Below are 26,122 nucleotides of genomic sequence, written 5' to 3'. Positions count from 1 at the left end.
CACCAACCAACTACAACTCCCTGCAGCCAACTCCACCCACACCCCTGCAACACCACCACCACCCACACACCTGCACCACCACCCACACCCCTGCAGCACCACCCACCACCCTGAACACCACCCTGCAGCACCGACCACCCACACGCCCTGCAACACCACCCCACCCCCTGCAGCAACACCACCCCTGACACCGCCAACACCCACTCACCCCTCAACCCACAACCCTAGCCACCCGCACCCCAGCCTCAAACCAACCTAACCACCGCCAACGCACACCACACCACCCTGCCCACCAACCACCAACCTGCCGCCACCCCACCACCACACGCCCCCCACACACCGCCACCACCCACACGCCCCTAACACCACCCACACCCAGCCAACCACCACCCACACCCCCACAACACCACCCACACCCCAACACCACCCCACACCCCCAACACCACCCCACCACCCTGCAACCCACACACCCCCAACACCCACACCCGACACCCACACCCCAACACCACCACCCACACCCCTGCACCCCAACCACCCACATCCTGCAACAACCCACACCCCTGCAACCCAACCCCAACCAACCTGCAACCAACCAACCTGCAGCCAACCCCACCAACCACCACACAACCCCAACCAACCCCACACCGCAACCACCCACCAACCCCAACCCAACAACCCTGCCACCACCACCCACACCCCTGCAGCACCACCCCACACTGCACACCACCCACCCACACCCCCTGCAGCACCACCCACACCTGCACACCACCCACACCTGCACACCACCCACACACCCCTGCTAACACCCACACGCCCCTAACACCGCCACCACCCACCAGCCCCAACACCGCCACCACCCACACGCCCCCAACACCGCCACCACCCACACGCCCCTAACACCGCCACCACCCACACGCCCCTAACACCGCCACCACCACCCACACCCCTGCAACACTGCCACCACCCACGCCCCAACACCGCCACCACAACACGCCCCACACCACCACCCACACGCCCCCAACACCGCCACCACCACACGCCCCAACACCGCCACCACCCACACGCCCCACACCGCCACCACCCACACGCCCCCACACCGCCACCACCCACACGCCCCTAACACCTCCACCACCCACACGCCCCAACACCGCCACCACCCACACGCCCCAACACCGCCACCACCACACGCCCCAACACCTCCACCACCCACACGCCCCAACACCGCCACCCACCCACACGCCCACCTAACACCACCCACACCCCCTGCAACAGCACCACACACCACGCAACACCAACCACACACCACCCACACAACCCAACACAACCACCAACCCACACACAACCCAACACACCCAACCAACCACCAACACCCAACACCAACCAACAACACCCAACACCACCAACACAAACACCCAACACCCACCACCCACACACTCCCCAACACCACCACCCACACAACCCCCAACAACCACCCCACACCAACCCCCAACACCACCACCCACACACTCTAACACCACCAACCAACCCCTAACACCACCAACTAACCCCCAACACCACCAACCACACACCCCCAACACCACCAACCTACACACCCCAACAACCACCAACCACACAACCCCAACACCACCACCTCACCACACCCCAACACCAACCAACTACACCAACCCCCAACAACCAACTTCACCCAAACAACCCCAACAACTCAACCAACCCACACACACCCCAGCAACCAACAACTACCATCACTGCACCAACCAACTACAACAACCGCAACCTGCCAACCCACCACCAACCCTGCAGCAACCAACCCAACCACCAACTGCAGCCAACCAACTCAACCAACGCAGCCAACCAACCAACCACCAACCTGCAGCTAACCACCACAACCACCAACCTGCAGCAACCCCACCACCCACACCCTGCAACCACCACCCACACCCCCTGCACCACCACCCACACCCTGCAACACCACCCACACCCCCTGCAACACCGCCACCACCCACACCCCTGCAACACCACACCCACACCCCTGCAACACCGCCCCACCACCAACCCCTGCACCCACACGGCCCCAACACCGCCACCACCCACACCCTGCAACAACCACACCCCTGCAACACCACCCACACGACCCCAACACCACCACCCACACGCCCCCAACACCGCCACCACCCACGCCCCAACACCGCCACCACCCACACGCCCCTAACACCGCCACCACCACGCCCCTAACACCGCCACCACCCACATGCCCCCAACACCGCACCTCACCCACACGCCCCCAACACTGCCACCACCCACACGCCCCACACCGCCACCACCACGCCCCAACACCGCCACCACCCACACGCCCCTAACCCCGCCACCACCCACACGCCCCTAACACCGCCACCACCCACACGCCCCAACACCGCCACCACCCACACGCCCCCAACACCGCCACCACCCACACGCCCCAACACTGCCACCACCCACACCCTGTAACACCGCCACCACACCCTGCACACTGCCACCACCCACACCCCTGAACACCGCCACCACCCACACGTCCCTCAACACCGCCACCACCCAAACGCCCCAACACCGCCACCACCCACACGCCCCAACACACCCACCCACACGCCCCCAACACCGCCACCCACCCACACGCCCCAACACCGCCACCACCCACACGCCCCCAACACACCCACCCACACGCCCCTAACACTGCCACCCACCCACACGCCCCAACACCGCCACCCACCCACACGCCCCTAACACCGCCACCCACCCACACGCCCCTAACACCGCCACCCACCCACACGCCCCTAACACCGCCACCCACCCACACGCCCCCAACACCGCCACCACCCACACGCCCCTAACACACCCACCCACACGCCCCAACACCGCCACCCACCCACACGCCCCTAACAACACCGCCACCCACCCACACGCCCCCAACACCACCCACCCACACGCACCCAACACCACACCACCCACACGCACCCAACACCGCCACCCACCCACACGCACCCAACACACCGCCACCCACCCACACGCACCCAACACCGCCACCCACCCACACGCACCTAACACCGCCACCCACCCACACGCACCCAACACCGCCACCCACCCACACGCACCTAACACCGCCACCCACCCACACGCACCTAACACCGCCACCACCCACACGCACCCAACACCGCCCCCCACCCACACGCACCCAACACCGCCACCCACCCACACGCACCCACACGCCACCACCCACCCCACGCACCCCAACACCGCCACCCACCCACACGCACCCACACCGCCACCCACCCACACACGCACCCACACTGCCACCCACCCACACGCACACCCACACCACCCACCCACACGCACCCAACACCGCCACCCACCCACACGCACCCACACCGCCACCCACCCACACGCACCTCCAACACCGCCACCCACCCACACGCACCTAACACCGCCACCCACCCACACAGACTCCCCAACACCGCCACACCACCACACGCACCCCACACTGCTACCCACCCACACGCACCACACCGCCACCCCACCCACGACCACCCAACACCGCACCACCCACACGCACCCCACACCGCCACCCACCACACACCCCAACACCGCCACCCACCCACACGCACCCCAACACCGCACCACCCACACGCACCCCAACACCGCCACCCACCCACACGCACCCCTAACACCGCCACCCACCCACACGCACCCCAACACCGCCACCCACCCACACGCACCCAAAATCGCCACCTACCACACCACCCCAACCGCCCACCTAACACGCCACCACCACACGCACCCCACACCACCCACACCCCTCCACCACCCACACACCCAACACCACCCACACCACGCACACCACCCACACACCCAAACACCACCACCACACACACACCTAACACCACCACCCACAAACACCCAACACCACCACCCACACACCCCAACACCACCACCACACACCCCTAGCCCACCACCCACACACCCCACCACCACACACACCCCACACCACCACCACACCCCTAACACCACCCACACCCTAACACCACCACACACCCTAACACCACCACTCCACACACCCCTAACACCACCACCCACACACCCCTAACACCACCACCCACACACCCCCCCTAACACCACCACCCACACACCCCCAAATCACACCCACACACCCCAACACCACCACCCACACCCCTAACACCCCACACCCACACACCCCAACACCACCACCCACACACCCCCACCACCCACACACCCCAACCCCACCCACACACACACCAGCAACCTACACACCCCTACACCGCCACACACCTACATGCACACACCCTTAACACCACTCCAACACACCCTGCACACCACTCACCTCACACCCTAACACCACCACCCACACCCCTAACACCACCGCCACACACCCCCAACACCACCACGCCACACACTCCTAAACACCACCCACACACCCTAACACCACCGCCTCACACCCCACACCACCCCCACACACCCTGCACACACCACCTAACAATACTCCTAACACCACCACCACCCACACCCTAACACCACCACCCACACCCCCTAACACCACCACCACCCACACCCCAACACCACCACCCACACCCCTAACACCACCACCCACACACGTAACACCACCCACACGCCAGCTTCTCCCCCACACACTATCTGCCCACACAACCTCTGCCCCCACACAACCTCCTAACACCACCCACACCTCTACTCTCACCCACCTAACACCACACATACATATGGGCCATTTTCATGGGCATTTGAGCCTGGTTAGAGCTTTGTTTCTGGGCTGAGCTTACCAGGAACCGGGCAGTAACCGACTCCCACAGACTCGAAACGTTTTGTTTCCAAGAAACTAGATGTGTTAAAACGATATGAAAAGGTTGAGAGGTCTGTGGATATTATATGGAGCAAGCAATGGACATAATTTCTGAAGTAGATCCATTAACAGAATAAAGCCTTAAAATTTAAATAAATGCAAATGACCTCTATATAAAATAGTATAATGAGAAAAGAAAGCAACTGTGCAAGGTTCTTTTGACAGCTTTATTAATCGAAGGCTAAACCATCAACTTCAGCTACACCATCAAATTCAGCATCATAAGCAGCTTCAACATCAACTTCAGGTTCAGTAACAGTTTCAGCAACAGCTTTGTAAGCTCACTTCAGCCAGAGTTGAACCTGATGACTTCATCATCTGAGTAAAAACTCACGCAATATTCATTGGCTTATATTTTAGACTTTGCCACCATTGGTGAGTAGAATTTTTGTTTTACATTCATAAGTATTATGTAAAACCTATTGAACAGAAAATAAGTGTTTCATTCATATTCATATGGAGAGAAATGACAATATGTTTTAACATGTACGCACTTACTTTTCATACGTCCATATATTGATCTATGTTGGATAATGTGTTGAATATGTTAACTCATTTCACCATAGGGTAGAAGTTATACTCTTATCAATGCAACTGGTGTTTCTACAAGATATGCTTTACTCGACCACTAGGTTTTACAGTCCACTTTAATTTACATTGTGTAATATTTTTTTCTCAATTTTATATAATTTATAGTATTTCTTTTCATGTTGTGGTTGTCCAATTGTTGACAAATTTTATTTGAAAACCTTGTCTTGAATCTTTTAGTCCTTTAACCTACTACAGTATCATTACTTGTAGTCCTTCTTAGTTATATAATTTCTTTCAGAATGTCAGCAACCCGGTAATGGATGATACCCCAGTGGACTGGAATGAAGTTTTTGCCACTGTTTGGGGGATAGTCCGTAGAGTTATTCCTCAGAAAATATGGGGCTCACGACAACATGGGGATCATAAAACTAATCATCAAGACTATTATCCTCGGGTATAAACAAAGTTGTACTTGGATCACTTGTTGAGAAAAATCAACATCGAGGATATCAGGTGAGATTTTGATAGTTCATATGATACGGGGTTCGGGTCAACGGGTTCCATTCCTGTGCACGGGTGGGCTAATCGTAAAAATAAATAACATAAATAATAAAGTACAGTACATGTTATGTGCATACTGTACTTACCGATAATGTTTAAAATCCTACTATATCATTGCTTAAGTCCTTATATGCATCTAAAATCACTTAATTTAAGAAAAAAGAAGAAATAGAATGCCAAAATACAGTAAATTAAAGTAAAAAATAAGTCATTAGGTAAATAAATTGCTGTAAATTTAAAGTTTAACCTCGTTAATAAGTCGGGGACCTCTGTACTGTAGAGTTGTAATTAGAATTATGTGTACAGTAATTGGAATTATTTTCATGATGCAGTAAATCCTGTCAATATTGGACTAATATATGCAAGCCCTGTCCATTATTTGGAAGGTTTCCTTCTTCCCCTCCCTCCCTACCATCAAAATTCAAGTCTTTTATTTTATTTTTTTTTTTTTTTTTTTTTGTGAAAACCCAGGCACAGGTCATTGGCCCAAAACAGAGCCTCTAAGCAAATTTTGTTAAAATAAAAATTATGTATTCATCAGTCACTAACAAGTACTAATTCAAAGATAGACCATGACCATTTATTTGACGACTTGTATAAAGTCTTGATTTACGCGATTTCCTTTCGCGGTTGGTCATTTTTGCGGCACCTGCGGCCGGCAATTACAGTTCCAGCGGTACATATCATTTTGCATGAAGCGGCGAGCAGGGTGCCGCTAATTACTTGATCAACAAAACATTATCAGTTCTTCTCCGCCACCCACCACATGCCCAGTCAGTGATAATGAGGATATGGACTTTGGTTGACAAAGACCTACGCCTCTGTGTGAATAGTGATACAGGTGGGCCAATAATCTCCTCTGCCTTGAAACCAACTCCCCATCCCCGTGTACCCTTCATCTCTTCTACGTATGTTAAAACCTATTATTGATATTTCTAAATGTGTATTGTGCATACCATCATAAAATTAAGATGTTATTTTTACTACATTACATATTGTGTCGGAAAAAGGGTAGTCTGGAAGTTGTAGTCTCTCTTTCAATTAATCCCATATTTCTTTTATTTCGTTTTACTGTTTCTGTTTTACTGAGACCTCACAGGTTTTAATTGACCCGAAACCAAGACTACTGTATCCATTTTTGACCTGTACAAATTCAAACTCAAAGATAGACCACATGACCACTGAGTCATTGTCAAAATTCAAAACTCAAAATAACCCCCCCAAAAAATAGAGATATATAAACTAAACTGAAAAATACAATACAGGTATAAACAAAAAAAAATTGTCCTTGTTTTAATAGATACAGTAAGCCCTGATGGCCATATGGTGTTCTAACTCAGTTACTCTCAAGATGTTATGGATGGATGATAATGCATTGTGGATAGTAAACATATACCATACTGTATATACTCATGTACAAACCTATCTTGTATAATTTGGCACCTTTTTTAAGCCTGATTTTTCATTACACCTCATGTATAATTTGACTCTAGCATGAAATACTGGGTATAATCCTCGACGTATTTTGTAGCTAGATACAAGACTCGTCAACAAGTCTTGGCAGTGATCACCATCACAATAACTGAAGCAATGAACAGTGTTAGTGACCCTGAAACTGAATTTCTGCTATTACAAACTCCTATTTATAAATTTCACTATATTCATCCCGAATAGCTTAACACTCTCACAGTCCTAGTCACCACTTCCCAAAAGCCCCTACTCACGGTCGGTCTGAATCGGGGATATTGGCAGGCCTGCAATTTTTTTCTTTTCACCACCTAAACACTTTTTACTACCTATACTGTCCATTGATAATTGCAGTATGGTATTTCAACAATGTCTGTACAGTAGACCCTTGCCATTCGCGATTTCGACGTTTCGGTAAGCAGATGGTGGCTATGATCAAGCTTGCAAGCCTTTTCCTGCAGCAAAATGAGTCTTGCGCAGCATCTAGTGCTGTACTCTCAAGTCTTTGGCTATCTCTTGGCCAAATAGACAAAGACTGCCCATTGTCCTAGTGATGCTAGTTGAGTGAAATGCGTGGGCTATTGAAAGTGAAGGAGTACAGTGGTCCCGGTTAACGAACTTCATAAGATTCTTAAAATCGGTTAACGAACAAAATTCGGTATACATTTCTTCTGGCTTACCTCAACATGTTTTCGCTTGCACTGGCAGTCATCATGCTTAGTATCAGTCCGCCAATACATTATCGATTTCTAGGCTTAAATTCCTTACTATTTTAGTAAATATCAATTTATACTATTCAATATTTTAAATTTAATATTATTTTTTGTCATTTCAACAATTATTGAACATAATTGAAAAATGCAGTTACTAATTTGTCTGGCATCCAGCCTCTTTACACAGCAAACAGGCGTTCGTCTCTCTGTTTTCACTGGAGGTAACATCTTGCTTGAGACTCTTCAACTAAATGCTTTTTTCCTGTGTTTCCAAGCAAATTATTGGTCATTTTGAAATATATTTTACATATTGAAAATATAATGCAGTGCAGTGTTGATTTAAAAAATAATCTTGAAATACACCAAGAGAACTAAATTTATGGGTGAAATGGTGCCATGGGTGACTTCTCTTCCCACCCCAATGCCTTCTCTTCTTCCTTCTCCTCCACCCTATTGTAATTCCCATCATCATCATCCAGGAGCCTTCTACATACACCTCCATAAGTGAACTTTTTCTACCATTTTGTTGGTAGGCAATTCAGTGGCTGTCAACCAATACCCATTGAAACAATGGTTTGGTTACTAACTTTTCGGTTAAGAACTACCTTCTGGAACGAGGGTTGGGTAACAAAGTCACTGTATACAGTCAACCTCGCTTTATCGTCACACATTCGCGTTTCACGTTTCGCGTACCTTGCCCAGCCCGAATGTCCATTTCAGCGTGCGTACCCTTTCTGAAGGCTGGCCTTCCGTGCCATTTTGAATCCAAACCTCCGCCATCCGCCATGTTGTGTAAGCGAATGAGCAGGGTGCGCACAAGATTCACTGATCATCCAAACATTACAGAGTTTTTCACCCGCCCACCCACAACATGATCAGTGATAGTGATAATTATAGTAAGATATGGACTTATATGGACTTTGAGGGGTTTTGGCAAAGAGTTCTGGCCTCTGTGGTGAATAGTGATACTAATGATACAAGTGAGGGCCATAATCTGCCCTCTGCCTGGAACCAACCCCCATCCCGTGTGCCCAGCCATCTTTTCTACTAATGTAAGTGTTAAAAACCTATATTTGATATTTCTCTTATATTAATTGTGTGCATACCATCATAAAATTAAGAAACCCCTGCTCCTGGAAATATGTCGATGACTCACTATTGGGATCAGCGCCAACAATTCTTATCCCCTTCTGCAGCATCAGGTTATTGAACAGTCTCCAAACTGGGCACCAACAACCATGTCACCATCAACCATACCAAGACCATGGTTATGCACATCAACCTCTCCTCCGACATTGTCCCACCTCCTTCCCATTACTCTAGGTCCGAACACACTCCAGGTTGTAGATTCACAGCTCCTCAGCGTCACCATAGACAACAAACTAAATTGGAACCACACGTCAGTGGTTGTCAAATCCTCCAGTTCCGTCTCCACCTTCTCCGCTCAAGTCCCTCGGAGTTCCTGCAGCTCTCAGTGTTTACACAACATTCATACTTCCCGCTCACCTGCCTCCCCACCTGTTCTTCCTCTAAATGCCACACAAGCAGTACATCCAAAAAAAGTGCAAAGAGGGCATGCAAGATTATTCTCCTCCTTCCTACTCCACATATCAAGAAGCGCTCAACACTGACCCTTTTCGACTCTCGCTGACCATCACCACGACCTCATCTGCAAATTTGGTAAGAAGCTTCTACACCATCCTCGACACCGGCTCCTACTACCACCTGAGATCCCTAGCCCGAGAATTGCTGTTCGACACCACAACCGCATCCAGCCCATACGTGCACGAACTGATCGCTATAAGAACAGCCCAGTCCGAACCATTGTAAAAATTATCAATAACCTGTAATAAACCAGTGTATTCACTTCCAGTAAACACTACTCCTTGCACTGTCACTATATTGAAATGCACTGTAGTTTGAGCTTTTCCCCATCTAGTTATTATATATCTTATTTGTATCACTTATGTTACTTGTATATTATTTGTAATTCGAAACCCATTTCCCAAATATGTAACTGTATATTTTCAGTCTCTGGCTGCCAAGCTCTTTCAATAAACCGTTAATTATTATTAATACAGTGACCCCTCGTTTAACGAACACCTCGGTTAACGTAATTTCGATTAACGAACTGCCTTCCATAAGGATCTTCAATTCGGTTAACGAAAAAAAATTCGCTTAACGAACTTCTTACGAACCGACCTCAACATGTTTTCGCTTGCACTGACCGGGCAACCAGCTTTAGTATCAGTCCGCCAATACATTAATCGGTTCTAGGGCTTAAATTCCTTACTATTTTTGTAAATATCAAGCAGTTTATACTATTCAATAATTTTAAAAGTTTAATATTCAATTTTTTAGTCATTTTAACAATTATTGAACAAAATTGAAGGTAAAGTGACTAGTTTAATGCGCGGCATCCAGCCTCTTAACACAGCAAACAGGCGTCAGTCTCTCTCTGTTTTCACTGGAGGTAACATCTTGCTTGAGACTCTCTTCAACTAAACGCTTTTTTTCTGTGTTTCCAAGCAAATTATTGGTCATTTTGAAATATATTTTATATTTTGACAATATATAATGCAGTGCAGCGTTGATTTAAAGAAAATAATCTTGAATTAAACCAGAGAGCTAAAATTTTATGGGTGAAATGGCACCATGGGGTGACTTCTCTTCCACCCCAATGCCTTCTCTTCTTCCTTCCCCTCCACCCCCATTCTAAATCCCATCATCATCATCATCATCCAGGAGCCTTCTACATACACACCTCAAAGTAAGTGAACTTTTTTACAATTTTTGTTGAATTTAGGAAATTTTCGGTGAGCTGGAACCAATTACCCAAAAACCCATTGCAACAATGGTTTCGGTTAACGAACGTTTCGGTTAACGAACAACCTTCTGGAACGGATTGAGTTCGTTAACCGAGGGGCCACTGTATTATTATTATTACACACACACACACACACACACACAGAGTCGGCCCTTCACATACTCGGGTTTAGCATTCACGGATTCGCAAATACGCGAATTACCCCGCCGGAGGAATATTCTATACATTGAAGTACATTCAAATCGCGCGCGGCACCGAACACTGCACACCGCCCGCTCCCACTACCTCACACACACATAGCACGTTGTCACCCTCACTCAACTACAGTCCACTAGATTAAGGTTAGGATATAAGTACCTTTGGCAGTATGTTCCTCAAGCAGATGCAAACAAAACTAAATGTAAAGTGCGTGGCCAGACATATGGCCACACACTTGAACACTACGTCCTCGACTGTGTGAAGATAGAACCTTTTAGGGACAGGTCCAAGCACACTGTGTGTGAAATGGCACAACACTTCATCTCTAATGGCAAGATAGCCGACATATTAAGATTGTATCCACTTTTTTGCACTTAGTAACTATTTCAGTTCTCATGTACAGAACCAAATAGGCAATGTGCTTGAATATTTCTCAAGTAAATGTGAATAACAAAGTGTGAGGCCAGACACACTGCCTCACTCGCCTGTACTCACGCAGTTGTGAATAAGTTACCCTTTATGTATAGAACTAAACAAATAATGTAATTAAAATACTGTGTAACATTCAGTGCCATAATATCCTGACAACGGGGGTTAATTATTATGACCCGTTGTAAACTCTACTCTGTAATCCTTTTGTGCTACCGCTCACAGGACGAATGTGGGGTGCACAATAAAGTAGCTGCTGTAAGCAGCAAAAAAAAAAAAAATCAACCCTCACTCAGTCAGTCTCGCTGTAACCACGCTTGTGTTGACATCAGCATTGTAGTTGCAAAAATATTACATTTCTGTGAATGTATTATATCGAGCACAGTATGAATAGAATATCACTAATATAACAGTATTTTAACCGAAAACTATTAAAAAAACGAGTAACATATCTTGAACATCGAAAGGTTAGGTAAAGTCTTTTGTTTTCATGTAGTTTATCCTAATTTACATTGAAATACATTGTTTCAGCAAAACTACTATTTATTTCTGAGAATATTGAAATGTAATATTTTTGCTGAAATTACGTACGTATTACAGTGGAAAGTGACGAAAACAATGACTTTCGCTTTCTTTCGTTCAAAAGATGTTAGCGCAATCGCTTTTCAAATGGTTTCAGTTAAAAAACTGTTGTATTACAATAATATTCTATCCTAATTCACTTGTGATGCAACATTTTTTTAACTGAAAACCATTCGAAAGGCAATTACGGTAACATCTTTTGAACGAAAGAAAGCGAAAGCCAGGTTTTGGGGGGGGGCAGCAATAGTTCATGGATTATTAACATTCACGGGTATCTCTGTTACCTAATCCTGGCATATGTTAAGGGCCGACTGTATAGTATATATTGAAATTCGCTTTTTGGGGACTCTGGGGTGTTCTGAACCACTCCTGTATTCACCAGAAATAATAAAAAAAAAAGGGAAAATCGAGCATCGGTCCAGATGGATGGTTTGTGTGTTCTTATGCGGTTGAAAGTGCGTGGGCATCATGCAGCATGTCTCACTGGCTCAGTCTCAGTCCTGCCTTCATATGAATAGTATCAAGCTGCCTTACCTCGCTATTTACATTGATTTACATAAATTTTTTTTCTATTCTGTATGTAGTATCGTTAACCGGGATACTAGAGGGTTTTAAGAAATGGGTTAAGATTATGTACCGTAAGTACAGCTCCTCCCTGACTTACGACAGGGTTAGGGACCCAAATCCAGGTTGTAAGTCGGAAATGCAAAAAATAATAAATCTAAAATCTAAAATGAAATATAGTACAGAAAAGTAATCAACAATGAAGAATGGATACAGTGTGACTGCACTTACCTTTAATGTAGTCATCTGAATGCACACGGGGCCCCCATAATTTTCTATTTGCAGGTATACATGAAGACTATATTAATTGGATGAAGCAATTTTCCGTGCATCCAGTTCAATAAGATCCTCGTTACTTGGCTCTTCTGCTACACTTTCAACCAACTGTTCAGCATCTTCATTATCAATTTCTAACTCAAGCTGTTTAGCCAACTCCACTATCTTGTTACTAATCTCAGAAATTACTTCATTTTCATTAAATCCTCTGAAACTGTTCACATATATTTACAGTACTTTCTTCCATATTCCATTCATGCACTGTTGTGTAACCTCTTCCCATGCTGCAATAATATTCTTTATACATGTTAAAATGTTGTAGTCCTTCCAAAACTGTCTGAGCATTTTCTCACCTTCAGTAGCAGCAACAGACTGAGCGAAGGTCGTACGTAAATAATTAGCTTTAAAAGCTGCGATGGCACCTTGATCCATGGGTTGGATGACAGAAGTAGTGTTAGGTGGAATGTAGACTACCTTAACAGCAGGGTGCATGTCGTTCAGGTGTGGTGGGTGTCCCGGAGCATTATCCAAAATTAGCAAAATCTTGAATGCAATCCCTTGTTGTAGACAATACTCCTTGGCACGAGGAAAGAAACAATTCATGAACCGATCCTCAAACAATACTAGGGTCATCCAGGCCTTCTTGTTACTGTGATAAAACACTGGCAGTGTGTTCTTGCTGACATGTTTAAAAGCCCTGGGGTTCTCTAAATGATAAATCACGAAGGGCTTTATCTTGAAAGCTACCCCCCTCCACACACACACACACACACACACACACACACACACACACACACACACACAGAAGTATAATTCGGTCCTTGAATGCCTTGAATCCTGGCATTGCTTTCGCCTCTGTGGATGTATGTCTGTTCAGGCATGCACTTCCACAATAATCCAGTTTCATCCACATTGAATATTTGCTCAGGGAAATAATTTCCTTCCACGGTCACATGATCTAGCTCCTCCTTAAAATCTTTGGCAGCAACAACATCAGCACTAGCTGCCTCTCCACTCGCCTAAACATTATGTAAACTGTAGTGGTTCTTAAATCTGTTAAACCACCCATGACTTGCTATGAAGGTTTGCTCACACTCATCTGCCTGCTCGTTCAGGCTTTCGAACAGGCTTCTTGCCTTAGCCTGTAAGGTTAGAAGGTTTAAGGGTACATGCTTCTGTATCTGGTCTTCCATCCATATCACCAATAATTTTCCATCTCGTGAATGGGACCTTGTCTTTTCTTCGTTATTATAGTTGGCTTTATAGGTGCCGATCCTTTCACTACTTCACGAATACGTTCCTTGTCTTTCAGAATAGTGGATATGGTCGAGTGCGAGAAGCCTAGGTCACGTGAAATTGTTGCTACAGTTTTTCCATTTTCATGCTGCATTATCATCTTCATTTTCATCTCAATAGTAATTGACTGTCTCCTTTTCTTCTGAGCACTACTAGCACTGTCACCTCTACATTTTCCAGTCATTCTTAAGTCAATTAAATACGAAAATAATGTCAGTACCCAGCGCGATCAGTTGCGGATACAATGACAGCCAAACACCAACTAAGCACTCTACTGCGGGGTGCTGTACCAACGCGGTGACCCAAGCCATGCCACGCTCACACACACATACTCTGCTTGCTTGCTTATGGCAGTCAATCGAAGTCGATGACGACGTTGCTCCAGATGTGATGATTGATGAGTTATGTGTTATTCCTGTGATGCCACCGTAGATGACTATAAAGTCCAATCCTGGTGTGCAGTTCTTGTTGCATAGGTGACAGGGATGTTGTTCATTGAGAGGAATTATGCTTTGAGCCCTCTGATGTCGTTGGGCTCGTTTATTAGCTCTCTTTTGGTTTGTTTCCGCTCCTCTATGGTATGTTGAGCACCATAAGGAATGGTCTAAGGCTAGTTGCTCTGGTGAATTTGGTTGGATATTACAGCACTTGAGCAGAGTTTTAGAGTGGTCCAAATATCTCTTCTTTTTTTTTTTTCTGTCCTGCCGCCGAGCGGTTTCCTTGTAAGAGCTTGCCATATAATATTTGTCTTGGAAGCTGGTGGTCTGGCATTCCAATAACTTGTCCAAGCCAGCGCAAGTGTCTTTTGGTTAGCATGGTTTCAATGCTGGTCGTGTTTGAGCGACGATGTAATTCTTCATGGGTCACTCTTATCTTCCCAGGATATTCCAAAGATATGCTTAAGGCAGCTAGTGTGGAAGTTTTCCAGCATTTGGATATGGTGTCTTTAGGGTGTCCAGGTTTCTGAGGCATATAATAATGTAGATATATCTGTACAGACCGCTAGATAAACTGCAGTCTTCGTTCCGTATTTGAGGTCATTGTTTAGAAAGATTCTGGTTTGAATTTCCATATCCAGTGAGCAGGTGGGTGTGAGAGTGCTACCAGTACCTAAACTGGTTTACTATTTTGTTAAGATCTCCATTAATGTGTAATTGTGTGCCTCTATTGGTGGAACATTGGGCTGGACAAAAATTTCAGTCTTCTGGGTATTAATTTGCAAACCAAGCGAGCTGTAAATACCTGAGATCACGTCCAGTGCACATTGCATAGATTCTCTGTTAGGTGTCATTATTGCACAGTCATCTGCATACTGTAGTTCTATGACCTGAGTTGTTAAGGTCTTTGTGTAGGCTTCCAGATGTCTAATATTAAAAAGGCTACTGTCAAGACGGTACCGTATGCCCATACCTGCATCAGGCCCAAGGGCATTGTGTGAGAGTTGTGCTACAGCCAGCAAAAAGATGTTAAACAATACAGGTGTCAGCACACAGCCCTGTTTTACACCCATTTGAACACTAAATGGTTCTGACTGCACACCACCCACAAGTACCCGGGCTTGCAATCAATCATGAATCTGGCGGAGGATGTTTAAAAATCTCGGTGGTACACCGACCCTCTCCAACATAGTCCACAAAAGTTCTCTGTTTACTGTGTCGAAAGCTTTGGAGAGGTCAATGAAGGTGGTGTAAAGGTCTACATTTTGCTCTCGACTCTTTTCTTGAATTTGCCAAGCTGCGAAGATCATGTTTATTGTACTACGATCCTTCCTGAATCCACATTGGGATTCAGGAAGATTTTTCTCCTTTAGGTGTTGGATAACTCTTGATAGCATGACTTGACAAGATCTTGCCAGCAACTACAAGGAAGGAGATATCCCTGCTGTTCCCACAGATTGATTTGTCACCTTTATTCTTATAAATTGTTTTGATATTTGCATCTTTCCAATCCTGGGGGATGATCTTTGTGGCCTATATGGTGAGTAAGGGGCTATGGAGGCACTCAGTCAGATGGGGACCGCCATGTCTGTAAATTTCAGCAGGAATGCCGTCAGGTCTTGCGCTCTTGTTGTTGCTCACACACACACACACACATGCTATAAGAGCAGCCCAGTCCCAACCATTATTAAAATTATCAACCAGTGTATGTATTCACTCCCAGCCAATCTTACCTTTTTGCACTGTCACTAAGTTGAAATGCACTGTAGTATAACCTTATCCCCACTTGTGCACTCCCCTTCCTGGCCGCGAAAATGCCGGCAACTTTAAAATCATCCACAGACATTTTTGGGTACATCCAGGGTGTCATCTGCGAATAATAGAGGACCGCGAATTTTGGGGGGGGGGGGCTGTATTAGAAGGTAGTCATACAGAATGCAATTGTGTGAAAGCTTTCAGCATATTAGCGTACAACAGGGGTCACTATAACACACTGTATTTTATATGATATGGGGATACTTTCCTAGCAGCATTATTTGCTACCTTTGAGTGATAAATGATGGCTCAGTTTGGCTATTTGTGCACTTAACTGATTATTGAATAAACCTGGGTATATGCAAATGCATAATACTGTACACTTCAGTATTACTTATTAAGTGATGATAAATACACTACAATACTGTACTAATTTACTAAGTGTTGAAGACAGACATTGTGGTAAGTATGAGTGGTGAAGGAGCTAATCCGATCAGCTAGTTGCCCTTTGTAAACAAATGACTCAAGTTGAGTGTGGGATTCCTTTTTGGGGAAAGTTGATTCTCATAAGATAATACAGTACTATACAGTATTTATCAATCTGGCACCAAATGGATTATGGTGAAATTTCATAAAGATGTGTTAAAGGAATCGGGGAGAGAAGGGAAGGGAAGGGAGTCACCCAACGAGCTACCCCCCTCTGCCTGGTGCTTGCAGATATACACTCATTTTTCACATACAGTACTTATTTATTCCTATTTTATCTTTATAATACTGTACAATATAAAGTTTTCTCTTTATTCATAAGACAAATTCTGTGGTTACTTACATATAACTTTACATATACTGTAATACTTTACAGTAAATAACAATCATCTCAGTGAAAACAGTTTACAACCAGTCTTATGTCTGATTTTCAACCCAGAGAGTTCTGTTTCATTTTTTATTATTATTGATGTAACAGTTTTAATAACCTTGTGATACACTTGAAGACCTTAATTGTTGAAGTGCAACATTTTTAGAACTTTCAAATTTTTTGGACTGGCGGTCTGCCCCAATGAGTCAGATTTATCGAGGTTCTGCTACATAAATATCCCAGTCCCGTGAGCAATTGCTGTCCAATAAAGCTTTTTTTAAAGATATAATTGTCCAGTACTGTAGACCCTTGCCATTCGCGAGGGATAGGTTCCAAGAAATGGCGTGAATTGGCAAAACTGTGAATAGCAACTTATACTAAGTGCACTACTGTATACCTACAGTATATCAAACAACTGACCAGCTGCGGCAGCACGCATCTGCTCTTTTAACTTACCTAATAATAAAACTTTGTCAGGGTCATCACTGACTTCTGCCTTTTACATTTCACTTCACTAGCAATACTAGCACTGACACTAGGCAGTCTTTTAGGGTCCATTTCACACAGAAACATTAAAGCTTTGAGAGTACAACACGAGATGCTGTGTGGGGTGACTCTTGCTGCGGGAAAGGGCTTGCAAGCTAGCTACCAGAGCGACCATCTGCTTACCGCGAATCACAAACTCGCAAATGGCAAGGGTCTACTTTACATAATGATTATTAATTCTTTCTTTTCTTTTGTTTCAGGTGGACTAAAATGCTTCGTCCTAAGGACTCAAAGTTGATTATAGAAAAATTTTTTCATTGGGTAGTTGAAAAAATTATCCTCTTTGTTTTGAAAAGCTGTTACTATATAACAGAGGGTCAATACCCTAACTATGGTTTTCAGGTATTTTATTTTAAAAAAAATGAATGGCAGCGTAAGAAAACAGTTGCAATGGGTAGTCTGTCAAAAAAAAATGTAAAAATTGAACCTAGAGAGAGCCGTTACTGTTTTCCTAAAACACCATTGATCAGGTTTATACCAAAAGGAAAAGGTGTAAGACCTCTGATTGCAATAGGGAATGGATGTCTAAGTAATGAAGAGTTAACTCGCTCTCGATTGTTGGTTGAGCATTTGATAAGGAAAAGGAAATATAATACCTTTTCCTTATCATTTGCAGATGCATGGCAAAGCTATGTAACAAAACTGGAAGAAATTTCAGTCTCCAGCCCTCTATATTATGTCCGTACAGACATAAAAGGGGCATTTGATTCCATATCCCATGAAAAACTATTGGAGTTGTTGTGGGAACAAATAGAAGAATTACCACAAACTCTTCAGTTTGAACAATACATGTGCGAGATGGGGAGAAATGTTAGGAAAAAATATATACCCTTAGAAAATAAGAGAGAAAACGAAGAAGAACTTATGAGGAGAAAGGGTTTCAGTCTATTAAATAGACAATTAATCATTAATCCTCGAAGGATTTTTTATAAGATAAAAGATTATGTAATGAACCAATTCTTTAGAGAAGGAAAAAATTATTTTTCATTAATTTGTGGGTTAGCTCAAGGTGGCAAGTTATCTTTTCATCTCAGTGATTTGTATTATAGCACAATGTTGGAGACATATTTTGATGATTACAGCAATGAAACCAGTATGTTAGTAAAGAAGGCAGATGATATCCTATTTGTTTCTGTCCTTCATAAAGAGGCAGAAAAATTCTTGGGTAGAATTCAGTCTGGTATACCAGAATTTAATTGCATTATTAATGAGGCAAAAACATCTCACAATGTGCTTGAAAGATATAAACAGCGCACCGTTTTTAATGGAGTGGTTGTATGTTTACACTCAAGACAGTTATTTGTAAATGTCTGTAGCTTGGCAAATAGATATCCAAGGTACACTTTAACATTAAACTGTCGTGATGAACCTGATAAATTTGTTGAAACTCGCCTGAGACAAGTAAGCGCAGCACGTCTAACTTTGGAAGTGCTTAATCCGGCATACACCACACATACAGGCATTGTAAAAAATGTCTGGCGTACTGGTGTAATGGCTGGGGCAAGGCTTATTCCATTGTGGAATGTTGTGCTTGTTCCAAGAGGGCCTGTAAATGGTGAAATTGTTGCTAAAACTGTTCTTAAAGTAGGAAAACAAATGTTCAAACGTGTAGAAAAAACGTTCGAATGTGTCAATGCAGAATTGTATCTATGTAAAGAGGTAATTTTGGTGGCCTATATAAGTGGTGTTTATTGGATGCTTCGAAACACACTGTTTTCAACATGGGTACAAATTAGATGTTATTTGGAGGGCTACCTAAGAATGTTACGACAAGCAGTGCCCCATGACCAATCTGTATTCTTGCCAAATTTGCTACTTTAGATATTTATGCCCATACATAGATACTCATACTAATTTTGCATATTATGATTTATATATTTTGTGTGCTCTTTACTTTTGTGTTTTATTGCTTTGAATGGCTCACTTCTTCGAATCATTTGTATTAACCAGTCAAATGTAAGCTGGGCCAATCTTTGAACTTAGTTCTTGGCTTACCAATTAGTGCCCTGTGCCAGCACCCATAGACAAGGCAAGGAGAGGGCTCACTGAGTCACTCCTACAGAATGTGCCTGCTTACTACTGCAGCCATACATATTGTGTTCCTACCATTGTGTCTTTGTCTTAGGATTCATTAGTTAGAGATGTTCTTGGTTCATTATGTCAAACTCTGATTCTGTGCACTTAATTATACAAGCTTACTTACTAAAGGTGTGAAAAAGGGGGGGGGGGGTGTTTTATGTTGGGCGGAATTTTCTATTTATTATTTTTTTATGAATTTTCCGTCATTTCTGTAGTCTCGTAAATTTACATTTTGAGTTGCTTCCAGTAAGATACTGTATATCATTATAGTGTTCTTAAATGATTTACTCATTTATTTTCATTAATTCACAATAACTATTGTCAAAAGTAGGACTGAAAAGTACTGTATTTTGCAATGGTGTTGTACAATCATTAGCATTATTTTCAGATATATTTACTATACTTTTCATTAAAGTATTTTAATAGATTCAAAATATATTTTTTGTCTAAAATAATCTATCATTATTATTAAAGACAAACAATTTCAGGAAAAGAATAACAGAATCCAATTATATAAGTAATTACACAATTTCAAGAGAGAGAATGACAGATACAGAACTTTTCAATTCTATTCAGAAAAAAACTTTAATTATTTTTTTCCGGAAAAACTTTTTTATTCTGTGTAAAAATCCATTTACATCACCACTATTTACTATGTTTAAGGTTATATGGGACTCCCTAATACCTAGTATCCTCTTTTACCGATCATTAATATTAACTGAGTTTAAGGGGATTATACTATGTCGAGAAACATTTGTTCAGTAGAGTATGCTATAAATTTTTAATGAATGGTACTTTAGTTATCATCCTACATTTCCACAGTCTGTGAGCAACACTGAACTGACCAATTGGTCCACAACTGTTATTGAGTGTTCCTGCTTGTGATGCTATGTAAATATAAATTTTATTTTATTTATATGAGAAGTGAACACAACTTGCTGTAGACAGTTTTGTGGAAAGTTCTACATCCTATACCCAAGACTGTGTGTGAGTGCATGTAGTAGGCCTGGATGGAATAATTTTTGGGTTTACTTCCTAGGGCCATCTGTGAACAGTGAACAATGCATTTTAAGGTGGTCCGATTGGAATTGTCTTCCATACTCAGAGCAATCTGTGAAGTCAACTTAGAAAATCCATCATTTTAGATATTGTGAATATCAGTAACTGTAATGAACTAATTGAAAAGGTCCGCTTTAGGTAAAAATTCACAGTCGTACAGTCAGTCTAAAAAGTCGTGTGAGTTCCGAACCCCGTAAATATTCGAGCAGGTAGGTCGAAGCAGCAGGGATAGTTTGGGAAGGTTGGTAACTGTGAGTTGGGGTATGGGTTGACAAGGACCATACTGTGTGGGAGGTTAGTAGTGGGGGTGGAGGTAGGGTAGTGGAGGATGTGAATGCTGTAGTTATTGTTAATAATGTAGTATAGTATTTTATCGCAATGTAAAGGTGCCAATTGTGATATTACACATGATGTAACATCTGTAATATATATTGAAATGTATCGTCAACATAAAACAATCCTATAACATGTAAGAAGCGTCAGCAATGACAACGTGCTACCCCGCCCCCCTGCCCACCGTCTCTACCTCCCCGCCCCCCTGCCCAATCGGGCCCCACCTCCCTGAGCCCACCATCCCACCCCTGCCCCCCTGCCCACCATCCCACCCCTGTCCCCTGCCCACCATCCCACCCCTGCCCACCATCCCACCCCCCTGCCCCCCTGCCCACCATCCCACCCCTGCCCCCCTGCCCACCATCCTACCCCCTGCCCCAGCCCACCTTCCTACCCTGCCCCTGCCCACCTTCCCACTCCCAGTCTCCCTGCCCACCTTCCCACCTGTCCCCGTCTAACGTCCCACCTACTCTGCCCACCGTCTCTACCCCGCCTCCTGCCCACCGTCCTGCCCGCCCCCTGCCCACGTCCTACCCGCCCCTGCCCACCTCTCCTGCCCCTGCCCGTCCTGCCCAGCCCCTGCTCCCCGGTCCTCTGCCCTGCCCCCTGCCCACCGTCCTACCCCTGCCCACAGTCCTGCCCGCCCCTGCCCACCGTCCTACCCGCCCCTGCACCGTCCTACCCGCCCCTGCCCACAGGTCCTCACCCGCCCCCCTCCCACCGTCCCTGCCGCCCTACCGTCCTCCCGCCCCCTGCCCACCGTCCCACCCGCCCCTGCCCACCGTCCTACCCGCCCCCCTGCCCGTCCTACCCGCCCCTGCCCACCGTCCTACCCGCCCCTGCCCGTCCTCCCGCCCCCTGCCCACGTCCTGCCCGCCCCTGCCCACAGTCTCCCGCCCCCTGCCCACCGTCCTGCCCGCCCCTGCCACCGTCCTACCCCGCCCCCCTGCCCACCGTCCCTACCCATGCCCCCTGCCCACCGTCCTACCCGCCCCCCACCGTCCTCACCCGCTTCCCCACCCCGTCCTACCCGCCCCCTGCCCACCGTCCTACCCGCCCCCTGCCACCGTCCTACCCGCCCCTGCCCACCGTCCTACCGCCCCCTGCCCACCGTCTACCCGCCCCTGCCACCGTCCTACCCTGCCCACCGTCCTACCCTGCCCACCGTCCTACCCGCCCCTGCCCACCGTCCTACCCCGCCCCCTGCCCACCGTCCCTACCCCGCCCCTGCCCCGTCCTACCCGCCCTGCCCACTCTACCCCGCCCCTGCCCACCGTCCTACGCCCCCTGCCCAGCGTCCTACCCCACCCCCTGCCCCCCATCCTACCCCGCCCCGTCCTACCCGCCCCTGCCCACCGTCCTACCCGCCCCTGCCCCCGTCCTACCCCGCCCCTGCCCACTCCCCCCCCTGCCCACCGTCCTACCCCGCCCACCGTCCCTACCCCTGCCCACTGTCCCTACCCGCCCCCTGCCCACCGTCCACCACACTCCCTCCCCCGGGTAGCAAGGAGTGGAGAACTTATCACGTAATTAACATCGGAATGAAAGACAGAGCGCTGTGTTTTTACTGTATGTTTACTCCCCTAACAAAACAGGATATACAGACCATGTCTGGTATTACATGGAGGCATCTGTATTATATATATATATTGGTATACTGTTTTAATAACCAGGAAGCGGTTATACTGCTTGTTACCAGTAATATGTTGGTAATGTGAGGTGGGGTGTGGGAAGGTGGATATATATATCACCCACAGGTATGAGCTGAGGCATTGACGAACGCACTCTACAAACTCAGAGGCACGTCGACATATGGACAGCGAAAGGCAAGATATGACTCACAACTACCGTAAAATATCGTATATGTTTGCTGATATTTTGAGTGATGTTCCGTGCAAAATGTTAATTAACCTTTTTACTGAATGTGATATGTTATAGAATTAATACACACACACACACACACACACACATATATATATATATATATATATATATATATATATATATATATATATATATATATATATATATATGTCAACAGTAATTAAGTATAATGTTTGGTCTTGAGGTACAAGAGTGACTCAACATTACAGAATGATATAACCACAAGTAGGTAAATATATATGTGTGTGTGTGTATTAATTTATAACATATCACATTCAGTAAAAGGTTAATTAACATTTTGCACGGAACATCACTCAAAATATCAGCAAACATATACGATATTTACGGTAGGTGAGTCATATTGCCTTTCGCTGTCCATATGTCGACGTGCTCTGAGTTTGTAGAGGCGTCACAATGCCTCAGCTCATACCTGTGGGTGATATATATATCCACCTTCCCACACCCACCTCACATTACCAACATATTACTGGTAACAAGCAGTATAACCGCTTCTGGTTATTAAAACAGTATACCAATATATATATATAATACAGATGCCTCCATGTAATACCAGACATGGTCTGTATATCCTGTTTTGTTAGGGAGTAAACATACAGTAAAAACACAGCTTGTCTTTCATTCCGATGTTAATTACGTGATAAGTTCTCCACTCTTGCTACCCGGGAGGGAGGGTTAATTACGTGATAAGTTCTCCACTCCTGCTACCGGGGAGGGAGTGTGTAGGACTGTGCAGGGGCGAGAAGTAGGTTGGTCATTGCTGACGCTTCTACATGTTATAAGGATTGTTATGTTGACGATACATTTCAATATATATTACAGATGTTACATCATGTGTAATATCACATTAATTCCTTTACATTGCGATAAAATACTATACTACATTATTAACAATAACTACAGCATTCACATCCTCCACTACCCTACCTCCACCCCCACTACTAACCTCCCACACAGTATGGTCCTTGTCAACCCATACCCCAACTCACAGTTACCAACCTTCCCAAACTATCCCTGCTGCTTCCTAACCACCTGCTCGAATATTTACGGGGTTCGGAACTCAGACACGACTTTTTTGGCTGACTGTACTGTAGCTTATGTGGTGTTGGGAATGATTATTGTATAAAAGAATTACTATATTACTACTGTAATTATAGATCTCATGTGTAGTTGAAGAAATAAATTTTGTATATTATCTTTTAAACTGAATAGTGAACAATGCATTTTAAGGTGGTCTGATTGGAATTGTCTTCCATATTCAGAGCAATCTGTGAAGTCAACTTTGAAAATCATTATTGTAGATATTGAGAATAACAGTAACTGTATGAACTAATTGAAAGGTCCTCTGTAGGTAAAACACTGTTGTACTGTAGCTTATGTGGTGTTGGGAATGATTATTGTATAAAGATTTACTATATTACTACTGTAATTATAGATCTCATGTGTAGTTGAAGAAATAAATTTGATATTATCTTTTAAACTGAATAGTGAACAATGCATTTTAAGGTGGTCTGATTGGAATTGTCATATTCAGAGCAATCTGTGAAGTCAACTTTGAAAATCATTATTGTAGATATTGAGAATAACAGTAACTGTAATGAACTAATTGAAAAGGTCTCTGTAGGTAAAATTCACTGTTGTACTGTAGCTTATGTGGGGAATGATTATTATAAAAGAATTACTATATTACTACTGTAATTATAGATCTCGTGTAGTTGAAGAAATAAATTTTGTATATTATCTTTTAAACTGAATAGTGAACAATGCATTTGGGTCTGATTGGAATTGTCTTCCATATTCAGAGCAATCTGTGAAGTCAACTTTGAAAATCATTATTGTAGATATTGAGAATAACAGTAACTGTAATGAACTAATTGAAAAGGTCCTCTGTAGGTAAAAATTCACTGTTGTACTGTAGCTTATGTGGTGTTGGGAATGATTATTGTATAAAAGAATTACTATATTACTACTGTAATTATAGATCTCATGTGTAGTTGAAGAAATAAATTTTGTATATTATCTTTTAAACTGAATAGTGAACAATGCATTTTAAGGTGGTCTGATTGGAATTGTCTTCCATATTCAGAGCAATCTGTGAAGTCAACTTTGAAAATCATTATTGTAGATATTGAGAATAACAGTAACTGTAATGAACTAATTGAAAAGGTCCTCTGTAGGTAAAAATTCACTGTTGTACTGTAGCTTATGTGGTGTTGGGAATGATTATTGTATAAAAGATTTACTATATTACTACTGTAATTATAGATCTCATGTGTAGTTGAAGAAATAAATTTTGTATATTATCTTTTAAACTGAATAGTGAACAATGCATTTTAAGGTGGTCTGATTGGAATTGTCTTCCATATTCAGAGCAATCTGTGAAGTCAACTTTGAAAATCATTATTGTAGATATTGAGAATAACAGTAACTGTAATGAACTAATTGAAAAGGTCCTCTGTAGGTAAAAATTCACTGTTGTACTGTAGCTTATGTGGTGTTGGGAATGATTATTGTATAAAAGATTTACTATATTACTACTGTAATTATAGATCTCATGTGAAGTTGAAGAAATAAATTTTGTATGCTAACTTTTATACTGTTGATTATATTAAGTATCAAACCTTGGACACATGAGTGATTAATGATTACCATTACAGGTGGTAGGTAGTAGGCAGCTATCAAACAGGGAGGTACTACCACCGGGGAAGATATTGGAAGCATAATATGTTGTCTAATGGTAGACCCTGCTGCTATATGGCATCACAAAAAAATGTGACCAAGTCCCAGGTTGCTGATCTGACTTTGTGC

The 26,122-nt window shown here is 44.6% G+C and overlaps 1 protein-coding gene and 1 long non-coding RNA gene across 2 annotated transcripts in view; both read left to right on the top strand.

Moving 5' to 3' along the window:
* LOC121875172 (telomerase reverse transcriptase-like) overlaps window positions 1-21,284 on the top strand; it is a 66,163-nt gene extending 44,879 nt beyond the window's left edge. The window contains exons 3-4 of the mRNA XM_042379610.1: window positions 5,733-5,947; window positions 18,142-21,284. Of these exons, the coding sequence (XP_042235544.1) occupies window positions 18,152-19,762 (1,611 nt within the window). The 5' untranslated portion in view covers window positions 5,733-5,947; window positions 18,142-18,151 and the 3' untranslated portion in view covers window positions 19,763-21,284. The remainder of the gene's footprint in view (window positions 1-5,732; window positions 5,948-18,141) is intronic.
* A 3,555-nt stretch (window positions 21,285-24,839) lies between these two features.
* On the top strand, window positions 24,840-25,908 carry LOC121875173. Its single transcript, XR_006090558.1, has 2 exons — window positions 24,840-24,928; window positions 25,197-25,908. It is a non-coding gene; the product is annotated as an uncharacterized LOC121875173 (long non-coding RNA).
* The last annotated feature ends 214 nt before the right edge of the window (window positions 25,909-26,122 follow it).

This window comes from Homarus americanus, unplaced genomic scaffold (genome assembly GCF_018991925.1).
Source record: "Homarus americanus isolate GMGI-L3 unplaced genomic scaffold, GMGI_Hamer_2.0 scaffold36970, whole genome shotgun sequence".
In the NCBI taxonomy this organism is placed as follows: domain Eukaryota; kingdom Metazoa; phylum Arthropoda; class Malacostraca; order Decapoda; family Nephropidae; genus Homarus; species Homarus americanus.
Note: the sequence above shows the minus strand (reverse complement) of the source record. Positions and strands in the feature narration are given on the sequence as shown.